The sequence below is a fragment of the Cervus canadensis genome, chromosome 11 (genome assembly GCF_019320065.1).
Source record: "Cervus canadensis isolate Bull #8, Minnesota chromosome 11, ASM1932006v1, whole genome shotgun sequence".
NCBI lineage: Eukaryota > Metazoa > Chordata > Mammalia > Artiodactyla > Cervidae > Cervus > Cervus canadensis.
Genome location: NC_057396.1, coordinates 44,457,002 through 44,470,615, shown reverse-complemented (window position 1 = coordinate 44,470,615; position 13,614 = coordinate 44,457,002). Strand labels below are relative to the sequence as shown.

The 13,614-nt window shown below is 39.4% G+C and overlaps 1 protein-coding gene across 1 annotated transcript; it reads right to left on the bottom strand.

The window, feature by feature from the left end:
- Window positions 1-4,035: 4,035 nt before the first annotated feature.
- On the bottom strand, window positions 4,036-5,456 carry LOC122450614 (hemoglobin subunit epsilon-4). The gene is made up of 3 exons (XM_043482990.1): window positions 5,354-5,456; window positions 5,006-5,228; window positions 4,036-4,164 (listed from the first exon to the last, which is right to left on the bottom strand). The coding sequence occupies exons 1-3, from the start codon at window positions 5,443-5,445 to the stop codon at window positions 4,036-4,038; spliced, it is 444 nt and encodes a 147-aa protein (XP_043338925.1). The 5' UTR covers window positions 5,446-5,456.
- Window positions 5,457-13,614: the final 8,158 nt, after the last annotated feature.

Below are 13,614 nucleotides of genomic sequence, written 5' to 3'. Positions count from 1 at the left end.
AATATCTGTTCGTGTAGTTGCAAGTTGTGTCAAAAGCAGGTGTAAGCAGCAGGAACCCTCGTCTTCCTTGTGAGCCCCACCCAGGCTCCTGCCCTCTCTGCTTCTGAGAGCAGATTGGCCCAGGGCATAACACAAGTTCATTGGTTTGGGGGAATGTTAAGATGCACTCTTGTTCCTCAGTGCCCTTCATCTGTGATTGGCTGATCCAGTGTGTCTAGACTCAGAAACTCTACTCTCCCTATTCTTGTCTCTTCACTTTATTTCCTTCATCCATTGCTCTTACAAATACATTCCCAGTCTCATTTATGCATAAATACTTTAGTCTGATATTATGTAATGTCTTACAGTTTAACCTATGAATTACAGTTTATCTATGAATTTAAAAAGTTAAATTCATAAGTATGAAAACTAAGACTTAGAAAGCAAAAATTTTATCAAGCTGACTTTATATGGAGGTTCACTCTGTTTCTAGAAATATTTGTAAGTGGTTGAAATTGATAAATATTTTGTCATAGATTCAACTTGCTTTCTTTCTCCTTGTATAAATACTTTGGGTCACAAAATTCTGTTTCCCCCATCCCTTCATTGAAATAGATGTACATTAAGTTAATAAAAAATAACAAATAATGTCTTTCTAGCAGCTACTGAACTAGGTTTATGGAGCATGGATGAAAATAGGAACAATTTAATGAAAAATAAAGAAAAAAATCTGATATTTATGGTATGACTGTAGAGAAAATGCAAGCAAGATTTATTTTATTCAGCCTGATAAAGTCTGACAGGATTTCTGGAGAAACACCAAATGCAGAAATTTCTACATCTGCATCTTCAGGAAAAAAGTGGAATAGGACCCAGGAATGACAATTCAAAGCAAATTTCATTCTTCTCAATTCAAATAATACTACAATGATATACAAATATATACTACCAGCAAACCTGGAAAGAAGGAAGGAAGGAAGAAAAGAAGAAGAAAGGGAGAGAAGGAGGAAGGAAGGAAGGTTGGATGGAAGAAGGGCCTAAAAGAAGGGAAAATAATGGAATGAAGGGAAGGAAGAGGGAAAAGAATATAAAGAAGAGGAGAGCTTGACAATTCCAAAATTTTGCAAGGCTGTAGATAAAGAAAAATGTTCCTACTTTACTAGTGATAATGTAAAACAGTATAACTGATTTTGGAAGTATTTGATGGTGTCTACAGAAGCAGAGGGTCTTCCCTGGTATCTCAGCCAGTAAAGAATCCATCTGTAATGCAGGAGATCCCAGTTGGATTCCTGAGTTGGGAGATCTCCTGGAGAAAGGAGAGACTACCTTCTCCAGTATTCCTGGGCTTACCTGGTGGATCAACTGGTAAAAAAAAAAAAAAAAAAAAAAAACCTGCTTGCAATACAGGAAACCTGGGTTTGATCCCTGGGTTGGGAAGATCTCCTGAAGAAGAGAAAGGCTACCTACTTCAATATTCTGGCCTGGAGAATTCCATGCACTGTATAGTCCATAGGGTTGCAGAGTTGGACATGACTGAGTGACTTTGACTTTGACTTTCATTTACTGAAGCAGAAGATGTGTAACACCTATGACCTGGCAATTGAGAAGCATGTTTGTGTGCATCCAAAGACATGTATAGGAACACTTATAGCATCAACATGCATCAGAATCTCAATTCAGTAGCAACTTTAATGTTCCTAATTTAGTGGAACAGATAAATTATGGTACAGTAAAAGAATGAATGATTACACAACAATGAAAAGAATCTGTATCACGTGCTGTAATCCAGATTCATTGTATAAAATAATGCTAATTAAAAATTACCAGGGACAATAATTCAAATTATGTGATTTACATATAGAAAGATGGACAGTGTGACCATGATTCAGATAACAGCGGGGAATGTTTTGATTGGAAGATGCCATGAATGATTTTTACACTATATTACAGATTTTTTCCTTTAACCTGAAAGTCAAGTAAAACTATTGAAAAATCAAGGAATGAAGTGACATAATTGATTTGTATTCTTTAAAAATTATTGTGGCTTCAGGGTATAAATGAATATAGGAATAAAATAAACAAGAGACATATAGAATGATATTGTAGTAGGAAAGTAAAATTATCATCTCTTTTTTCAGGCTTGAGCAACTGATGATGTCATAGTCATTAAGATGTTATCGGGATTCCCTCATGGCTCAAATATTAAAGAATCTGCCTGCAATGTGAGAGACCAGGGTTCAGTCCCTGGGTCAAGAAGATCTCCTGGGGAAAGGAATGGCAAGCCACTCCACTATTCCTGTCTGGAGAATTCTGTGGACAGAAGAAATACCATCTCTATTTTCAGGCTTGAGCATCATAGTCATTAAGATGGGGAACACAAAAAGAAGGCTCAGTTAGGGTAAATAAATTAGGAAATGATCAGGAGTTCAGTTTTGGGCATACTATATTTGATTCACATTTGAGCAATCCAAAATGGTTTATTAAATAGTTAGATATCTAGATATGAAGCTCAGAAACAATGTAATCAATTCAAGAATATACAATGAAACAGGGCACAGAGAACTAGATCATAGTGCATCATATAAACCACTACCGCTACCTTTGCAAACTGACAGACAACACACTTTACAAACATCTCCTTGGAGCCTTAGAGGTAGGGGAGGAAGAGATCATTTGTGAGGGAGAGATCATTATCTCACTTCACAAACAAGGACATTAATTCTAAAAATTATTAACTAAATGTTTCAAGGTATTGGAGCAATACTTTGACCTCGTCTGCTAATTCTGAAGTTTTGGCTTTTCACTTTATGTCAGTGGTTTCAGTACAGAAATTTGAAAAAATTTTTACAAAGGTGGCTATGCCCATTACCAGCTCCAAGCAAGAGACATCTAGGTTTTTTCTTCCTCTGTCAAGGAATTTCCTCCTCTCATTCACCAGACAGGGAACCTGGCTGTCAACCATGACTTCTCCACTCTCATTTCACTGTTTCAAGTCTTCAGGCATCTTTGCCACAATGGTCCTTTTTTTTTTTTCTTAGTTCCATTGTTCCTGTCAAATTGAGTCCTTTACCAATTGCTTTATTATAATCACAGCCAATTCCTAAGCCCAGATTCAGGGTAGATTCTGCCTTGTCAGGTCTATACACACACGTGGATCAATTTCGCTACAATATCCTATTCATTATGTCACTCTTCTGTGCAAGAAACTTCACTGGTTCTTTTTACATGCAACAATAGCTTCTTTTCCTGATGTTTCTGGTCTCCTTAGTAAATTCTCTAATTTTATACTACCCTACTGTTTTTAAAGGGCCAATTTCTCTTCTGACAATTAGATCTGACAGGATGAATCTTGAATTTGTCATTTTTCCTCATAAATAGCCTTTATCTCTACCAAAGCCTTAGTAGAATTAAAAATGTGTTCTAGGACACAGAGCTCCTGAGTAATATAGCATTAGTACCATTGAAGATGCAAGGGAAAAGTTGAGAGTAGATCCCTTGACTGGATGTCTAAAAAGTACCATCTTCATTGCACTTAATAACTACTAAAAATATAATTCTTATATTAAATGAAAGAGGTCCCAAAAGAGCTCTTATCCTGAATTGATAGAAATTGCAAACTATACAGGTAACCCTACTTTGTGTCCTAACAACTCACTATTAGCAATCATTTTGCATCTCTCAAAAGTAAGTCCATTTCTTTCCTTTTTCTAAAGACCTCTGGAGTCTACCTCTGGAGTCTACTTTCCCCTCCCAGGATTAACTACCCATTGAAGCCACACTTATAGAATCTTATTAGTGTTCCTTCTATAACCTCCACAAACTCTCAATCTCCAATATTCCCAGTTCCAATAAGAATGCTTTCTTTTAGATAAATCAACTTATTAAAAATAAAAACAAAGAGAAAATACAAGGACATGCATTATAGACCATGACTTTTATTTCAGTTGTATTATATTGGAGTTGTGTCTGGAATCAGGGTTCTTTCCCTCTGTCTTCAGGGAATGAATACTGGGACACTGAGCCCTCAGATAGGCACTGACATGACTGGCCAGGCAGCTAGTGGTACTTGTGGGCCAGAGCATTAGCCACAGTGTTTGTCAGCTTCTGCCAGGCAGCCTGCATCTGCGGGGTAAATTCCTTGCTGAAGTGGGTTGCCAAGACAATCAATATCATGTTGCCTAGGAGCTGGGAATAAAAAGAAGATAGTACATAATGAAGAGAAGGTCTCAAACTGCCCTTCCAGCAAATAGATACAACATCCGTTTCCTTTTTCATAAGAGGTTGAGCAATTTTCATAGCCATGTTCCCACAAAAGTGCATCATTATAGACTTGACGTTAGCTTCAGTGACTCCCAGCTTGAACCCCCATTGTTTTATATCCTTCTCCCATTTTCTCTGTCAGCTTCCAACTGGAGAGCATTGCTATGGATTGCTTCTCTCCTTTTTTTAAAAGTAAGATTATAGTGCTCAAAGGGGACTTGATATGCTTATTTTGTCATCAGATATTACATACATTCAGGTTGTTTGGGCACCTGCTTGACAAAGAATCTAGCACCTTGTATAGAAAAACATTTCTTCATTGCTGGAGATGAAAGGAGGAGGCCCAAACCCTGAAAAGTTGCCTTATTTTGCTTTGTTTAGTCCTGATTCAAAACTCAAAAATCATGCAGAAATGTATTCATCAATTTTCATAGAAAATTTCAGTTATCAAAGTCAAGATATTCTTTTCCTTGGCTCAATTTATGTTCGCCAGGCCAAAACATACAGCTCAAGTTTGGTTAGTGTTCTTCACAACTTTTTTTTTTCTTCAGAATTATCAGATGGCCAGTGGCTTCCACCGGTCACAGAGTAATAACTTGGTCTTACCTTTGACCTCTGGAACAATCTATCAAAATCAAGCCTTTCTATGAAATATTACCTCCAAAAAATATTTCAATAGCTTAAGACTTAAGTCAGTGTTCGCTATTATAACCACAGCACAGACACCTGGATGAAAGAACAAAGAACAGACATGCCCAGAACTCACCCGGAAGTTCTCAGGATCCACATGCAACTTGTCACAGTGCAGCTCGCTTAGATCTGCAAAGGTGCCCTTGAGGTCATCCATGTGCTTAATGGCATTTCCAAAGGAGTTCAGCACCTTCCTGCCGTGGGCATTGACTTTGGGGTTGCCCATTATGGCAGACTTAGAGTATAAGTTACCAAAACTGTCAAAGAACCTCTGGGTCCATGGGTAGACGATCAGGAGCCTATGGGATGATCATAGTCACAGAACAGATGAGAAGTCAGAGTATGTAAGAAAGCTAACCAGCCCCTCTTTTCTGGAACACTTTCTGCCTTTCTACATCCTGTCCAACCTGTGTCCAGTGCTTACCTTGCCAGGCTCTCACCGCCGACCACCTCCACATTCACCTTGGCCCACAGGCTAGCAACAGCAGCCTTCTCCTCGGTAGTAAAATGCACCATGGTGTCTGGGAGCTTACTGGTGAGCCTAATGGGCCAGAAGCAAGTCCATGCCGCTGCTTCACTGCGTGGCCTTTTATTCCTCATCTCCTGTCCCCAGGCCCTTCCTTCCCCCAATAAAATGAGACTATTGGTCAAAGGTGGGGGGCTAAGGGGTGGGACTTGGGCAAGGGAGGGTCAGCAAGATGGACATTTGTGTCTCTGATAGTGTTGGTGGCTCTATCAGGGCTATTCTGCTGTTTTCCCCCCTACCCTCTACTGTGCAATTCATATCTCAAAGTCCCCACCACTGTTCCTGAAGTGACCAGTAGGCTGACCATAAAGCATAACTAGAATTAGGAAGAGCAACATTTAGAACTCTTGAGCATTGTGTCAAGTGTTTACAAGACACGGTTTTGCTGTTCAGCCAGGGTATATTAATAGAAGAAGCCACAGCTCTTCTTGGGTTATCAATGCTTCTAAAGTTTATATGGGGCTCATATTTTGTTGTTCTTGTAACCAAGTAAAAATGATCCCAATCCAGCATCAATTTAGACAAAAGATACGTAAGAACTGTGTAATTTAGAGAAGAATTTAATATCACCCCTTTGTTGTTGAGTTCTGTCAGTATAAAGTGCACTTGTCTGAATAATTCTTTTCACTCTGATTATATGGAAAGTGTCTCTGGCCAGGACATGCATTCCTATCAGAGAACACACTATTGAATGCTGGGGAATAGGTGCTTCTGTGTTTAATGAAGAGAGTATAAGAATTCTCCTTGGCAATGGCTCCAGATGAACTGAGTTGTCTCATATGCTGGGTCCACGTTCCTGGCTGAGTGTGACTTTTCTTTATATATAATCATTCAAAGGCAACCTTCACTGACAGTACGCCACACACCACTGCCACTGTGACCTAAGGTACTTTGTTCTCATGCATCCACATAAGCATTTACAAGACTAGTGGGAGACAGAATTATTCATTTTATCTCAGAATTTGTTTTTTCCACATTTTGACCTCTAGAAAGCTGATTTGTTTCTCCCTGAGATCACCCTTACAAATATATGTACATAAAATAAAAAAACAATTTTCATTTCTTGTGTATTTACATGGGTACTCTAAAATTTAGAGTTCAACCCACGGTATTACATCAATAGCTGAATTTCTACTATTAGAAAATAAATCTTTCTATTTGATATAGTGAGACACTTTTATCTATCCAGCATGGAAAAGGCCTAACTGCAAAATGTGGATAAGACTTACTGTTTCTGGAAGCTTGTTTACCATGACAGACTGGATCTGTGAGCATTGATTTATGTGAGCACTTTGGTACAGAGATATAAAGAAAATAGTTGGATTAATGTCAAAAGGATTTGCTTCAAGAAAAGAGGTCAGAGAAATAAAAGAAAGAAGAGGAAACTATGACCACAGCCAGGAATCTCACTCACACTCAGCTGGGGTCTGGCCTGCAGGGGTGGCTCTGGGTCCTTTCTTTCTTGGCCCTGATGCCCATCTTCAGCAGAGCATGTGCCCCCTGCAAGGTCCAGACTCAGGGGCTTCTGCAGCTCAGAATGCCCATCTTTTCAGCAAAACAGGCAATGATTCTGGAAGCTACCTCTAACTCCTGTTTTTCTCTCACCCTTTTTAGACAGTCCCTCTCTCTGAGCAGTTTACAGTGGTCTCTCTTTCTTGAAATGCTGTAGCCAATCTACACACATGTGTCTCCTCATGGCAACAATCAATATAACATGCCCTCCCTGTTGGTCCAATGGCTAAGACTCCCAACTCCCAGTGCAGGTCCCCAGGTTCCATCTCTGGTCAGGGAACTAGATTTTCTTGAAGCAAATCCTACATACCACAAATAAAGATCCTACATGCTGCAAAGAAAATCAAAGATCTTGCCTGCTGCAACTAAGACCTGGCAGAGTCAAATAAATAACTAAATACAAATAAATATTTTAAAAAAACAAAGAAAAAAGAAAACAAAACCAGTCCTGAAAAGAAAATTAACATCCCTAGGCAGCTCTCTTCACTTTAACCAGACAGTTCCTTAGTAAAGCCCAGGGCCCAGATCTTTGGAGTTGACTTTGAAAAGAGGTATCCCCTGCTCTGGCCTCCACCCTACCCATCCTGAGTCTCTCCTTGCAAGGGCTGTGACAAATCAGTTGCTTTTAGAAAATGTGTTCTTAGAATGGAATGACATCCTTGCCTGGATGTTGCCATCTTAGCACCTGGGCTACTTTTCCTGTAAATTATTTCTACTTTGGTACTCTACCTACATCCAGAACCTTTGCCTTCACTGAAGTCTATTTTCAGACCCACTTAATTACCTGGTCCTAAGGAGTTCTTGTCCCTTGACACCCTTCCCCTCCACCAGATTGCTCCCATATCTTTAACTGGAGTAACTCATGAGTGTATATTTCTCCCAAGTGTATGTCCCAACCACATCCCTTTGGTGTTCTGTTTTTAATTTTTCTGCAGAAATCTCTACGTTATGAAAAAATTGAATGGTGAGCACCCCCATCCCTCAAAATACAGTTCAACATAGAATCCCTAAGGTTTTCACATATTTAAAAGCACATGAGAAAAGCAGACCTGAGGACAATTACAGAACTCTTAGCAGAGCATTACTGCTACTGCTACTATTGTTGTTGCTATTATTATTATTAGAACAATAAAGCTGTTCTTTGGTGATGCTCTACTACTGGGCAGGGCCCTCAGAGAGGTGAGGCCCTCGCCTTGTGGGCAAGTGTGTTCACCAGTCCAGTCACCATCGTCTTCCAGGCAGCCTGCACAAGGGGGTTAATTCTGTGTCAAAATGGTTTGCCAAGACAACCACTAGCACAATTTCCAGGAGCTGTGGAGGTGGAGAGAGATAACAGATGTGCACAGTGAGCAGAGAGTTCCAGGCCAGCCTCTCTGCTCGCACTTAGAACCCAGTGAAATCAACTTCCCGCAAAGCTTGGGGCCTTGCCTTGTCCCTAAGCACAGCTAGTTTGTTCCCCTTGCTAGACTAGGACTTGACCATGATTTCCTTCCCCCTATCTTCCTAGCATCATCAACTTCATATTTTCTGGGCTTAAAAATAAACACTCATAGCTTTATTATTGTACTCACTCCAGCCCACGTGTTCCAGCTGTTTTCCTCCCTCAGAGACATTTCATCCCACTTCTGGATTTATAGGATGCAAACTTGAAATGACTGTCTAGAAACAATTCTGTACAAATGCTCAGCCAGTGTATGAATGTGCTGTATGCTTAGTCACTCAGTCATGTCTGACCCCATGGACTGCAGCCCTCCAGGCTCCTCCCACCATGGGGATTCTCCAGGCAAGAATACTGAAGTGGGTTGCCATGCCGTCCTTCAGGGGATCTTCCCAACCCAGGAATGGAACCCAGGTCTCATACATTGAGGGCGGATTTTTTAACATCTGAGCCACGGGAAGCCCTAATGTATGAATAGCCTTGACAATATATTTGTGAACTCTACTTTCTTTCCTTGTACAGAGCCAGTATATGCTACATCAACATTTCTCCTTGGCATTTTTTTTTTTCTGCCTCCAGGAGAGGAAAAGTGAAAAATAATGAGTAAAGGCACAGTTCCTTTCATACAGTTATACTTTCCAGTAGACACTTTCCTCATCTCTATATAGGTTTCTTCTAAAAGTCGATAGAGTCCAAACAAACCCCTCTAGACTTCTGAAAGCAGTCTTTAGGTCCCAATGCTTTACCTCTTGGTCTTAGTTCAGTCTTCTGAAGTTTCTTTCCTTTCAACCTCAATATTTCCAAATGTTTCACCTCCCACAGCTATCCTTGCTTCCTTACAATCCCTCTGTTTTTGGACTCATCACTTCTCTTTCCTGTAGATCTGTCTTGCTGATTCCTCAAGTTTAGGCTTTGAATTTTCCATTTCCTCACAAAATGATCTTTTATTTCCACCGAAGTTCAATCAGTTTCAATAATGATAACTATCCTTATAGCTGAATTATTTTTTTAAAAGCATTATCACTAGAAACAAAAGATCACATATATTTATGAATACATATACATATATAATGCAGATAGATAGAGTTTATAGATAAATAAATAGTACCACTAAAAGATAGAAGTTATAGATACAGTCAATTATTTTTAGAGAAAGAGATAAAGAGAGCTTGTGTTCCAAGTAGTGAAGTAAAGATATGAGATATATTGATGTATTTAATTCTCACAAAATAGACTTTGATAAACATAATCAGTGAATGAGAGCTTAAGGTTTTAAGTGATGCACCTCAAAGCATAGAGCTAGCAGGATGTTCAAATTCAAACTAAAGCAGCAGGTTCTTAGGTGTTAAGGCTGGCTCCCCATTAGTATAAATGACAACACTGGGGAAACTCCAGGCAAGGGTCCTTGATTGTACTCTGAGAAACACATTCCATCTCAGGACAGCTGATCAAACATTATGTTTCTTACTTTAAATAAAATTAACTATAATGTTTTTTCAAGCTTTCATTCCCATGGGTCCTCAAATGTTCATTCAATAACTATTTGTTTAATGACTTTGTGCTATAATTGCTCTATGTACTGGAGATAGACAAAGCAGAAAACTTTCTTCTTTATCTAATTTTGGGGTGGAAGATACAGAAAATGAACAAGTAAATCCATCAACAAATAATTTGAGCTATTATCATTTCCTGTGAAGGAAATTAATATCTGGACATAATAGGAGAGGGACACAATTATGTCAGGAATAAGTCTCTCTAAGATGGTCATAGTTGAGGCAGCCCAGAGTGAAAAGAAGGAATCTGTCAGTGGAGGGTTTTGGGATAGAGGTCCCAAAAGTTGGGATAGTGGGTCCAAATCTCTAAGGAATGTAAAACAAACATCTGGTATGTTAGAGATATGAGTGATGGGCTGGTGTGGTTGATATATAAATAGTAAAAGTGAAAATGGCAGAAAATATTGTTGCAGAAAAAGCATAAACCTAGTAACATAGAACTTCTCTTCAGTGATAGGGAGTAAGAAGCCATTATAGGATTTTAAACCTGGTGATGACAATCTCTAAACCCTGTGACTCTTAGATTAATATTCCCAGATAATTGTTTTATCACATTATTTTTCTCAGCTGGCTTTTATGGTCCATCAGCAATAACTAGACATCTTTTCACCTATTAAAAATTTGAGTCCTCTAGACCTGAATATATGCACATACATGTGTGTGTAAATTATACGTTTTTGTTTTCAGTTAAATTTTCTTGAACTGGCAAAATCTAGATCTAAACCTAGATCATTAAGGGATGAAGAATGTATCTTTTGCCTGCTCCTTCATCATCACCATCCTTGACCCTCTGATATTCAGAGTCAGAATAATAGTTGAGAGGCAAGAAGGATGAAAAAGAGATTGATTGATTAAAAAAGTACATTGCTCTCATTTGTTGACTGACTGGATGAAAAGATTTGATACCATGGAGAGCCTCTCTTTATTCTGTTTAGGAGCATAATAAGAGGCAATGGGGGACTTCCTTGGGCATCCTGTGGACAGGAATCCTCCTTAGAATACAGGGGACACGGGTTCAGTCCCTGATTGGGGAACTAGGATCCCACTTGTTGCAGGGCAACTAAGCCTGTGAGATGCAACAAAGATCTCCCATCCATTATTAAGATCCAATGCAGTCAAATCAATAAATAGGCAACAGAGCACAGAGACACCAGTGTGTTGACAGTCTGCAACAAGGTAATCACTGGTCTCCTAGCCCTATTGGGATCTTCCCAACCCAAGGATTGAACCCAGGTCTCCTGCACTGCAGGTGGATTCTTTACCAGTTGAGCCACAAGGGAAGCCCCTATTGCAAAGACAAAAAGCCAAATTAGAAGGCAATTCACAGGGCATATTGCAATTAACGTGTGGGAGCAATAAAATGAATGCCTCATAGAGCTAAATTTGCCTCAAGAGGACAGTTTGACTCAAAGTCTGGAGCTCATGATTCCCTGAGCAATCTGGCAGTAACTCCCTCAAGAACGATTCAGTTAATACTTCTCTTACATGAAGTCCCCAGGTCATTGCAGGTCTCTTCTTTTTAGAACCAGGCTGTGAGTTTTCTCATCTGCTGCCACCCCCTTCCTTCTCATCCACCCTAGCCAATCAGAAAACATGTCCTTTTCACTCTCCCCTTCTTTACTCATCCTTCACTTTTTGCAGACCTCCTTGATCTTCTTTCAGGGCTTCGCTGGTGGCTCAGTGGTAAAGAATCTGCCTGCCAAGCAGGAGATGCAGGTTCCATCACTGGGTCAGGAAGATCCCCTGGAGGAGGAAATGGCAACCAGCTCCAGCATTCTTGCCAGGAAAATCCCATAGATAGAGGAGCCAGGTCGACTACAGTCCATAGGTCACAAAAAGTCAGGCACAAATGAACACACTGCTCTTCTTGGATTGAGGCCATTATGTCTGTTCTCCTCAATTAGCATCCATGTCTAGGCTCTGCAATTTTCAATTCATTTTGTGTGAATTAAGCAGATTACTTCCCCCCTCTAAATCCTACTCCTTGAGTCATTTAAAGTTCTTAGAATACTTATTGTTTACTCTTGCCACTATCATAGTAGCAATTTTTATTTTTATGCTCAAAGCTTTATATTATCTAGTCTTTCCTAATCCTCTATCTATGTCTCACTCTCTCTTCCACTTCCAGAGAGCCATTTTCATGCATGTTACCAAGCCCTGGCTGGCTAATTTTAGACTACAAGACTGAGAGGATAACAGGCAGAAAGGCCAGGGGTCTCCAAATGGAGGAAACAGGCTGCAAGTGTCAGACAATTTTTCTCTCTCTCTTAATCTGCAGGAGGAAACAAACTACAAGTGTTAGTTTTTTGTTTTTTGTTTTCCCCCCTTCTCTATACAAATTTGAAAAGAGGTTTCTTTTAAAATTCTATGTTGCCATGATGACACCTGGCTCCATCTGAACTTAATTTTTCTCAAACCTTGAGCTAACCAATGTGTTTTTCTTATGGAAATTTCTTAAGCTATGTTAATGAACTATGTACTTATCCTAGGCTCTTTCTTCAAGTCAGTTCCACTTAAGACTCAGAACCAATAAGGGCTCAACAAACCTGTATGTTTTACTCATACATTGTTCTCCTAATCGATGTTAATGAAACTATGTATTTACTTGGAAACCTGCCTTTCTTCAAGACTCATGTCAATTGTTTTATGGCCCGGGATGACTCACCTGGTGCCAATGTTGTCTCAAAATGCATGTTGTGGGTGAGGGGTCTGGTGCCACTCTTAGTTTTCAGACATCTACTTTTTCTAACAGTTTGCTGATAGGTATACAACATTCTGCTTAAGGCTAGCAGGGAGGTACTCTTTCTGCACCCTTCTGATTTCTATGTCAGAAGCTTTCTCTATCTCTTTTATACTTTAATAAAACTTTATCACACAAATGCTCTGGGCCCTGGATTGAATTCCTCTCCTCCAGAGGCCAAGAATCCCAGCATCTTTCATGGCTCAGCAACAACCTTTCAAGACTTTGTTAGTATCTTATCTCCTATGTGAAGTCTTGATCATCCTCCTTTCCCCCCAATTTATATACTATCCTAACTTTAATTTTATTTTAGTGTACTTTACATTCAATCAGAATAAGATGCAAAATGGTTTCAAGTGTATTAACCTTGGCTTTGTAAGGACATAGTGAAATCCTTTAGAAAAGGGTACATTAGTGTTGGTTCATGGAGATTTTTTGAAAATTCTCAGTCATCCCTCAACTCATCTCCTTGTCTCCAATTTAATCTCATAAGATATATGACAATTTAGTTGAGTCAAAATGTACATTAGAGCAAACTGAAATAGTAACTTGAGTCTCGATGACGAATCTCTACAAAACTTTTATTTTTTTTCCTGTAAACTCTCTGACATGTACCATAAAACTATCTTGTTTTTTCTCAGATACCACTTACAAGTTCTGCCTTCCTGATACAGTAAGTTTTTGCCACACTGCCCTGTGGTAGTCAGTCCCCAACCACTAAAATAAACATTTTCCACCCCAGAAAACATCTTTCCCCACCTTAGCTTTTTCTCAATCATCCTGAATCCTACCAGAATGTCTGTCTTCCACTGATGAGTTCCCCACATGCTTCTTTCTCAAAGAACTCTTATTTCTTCCTATGTCTCTACCCAGCCTTCAGCTAATGAACTGTTTCTCCTTTAGCACAAGATTAAAT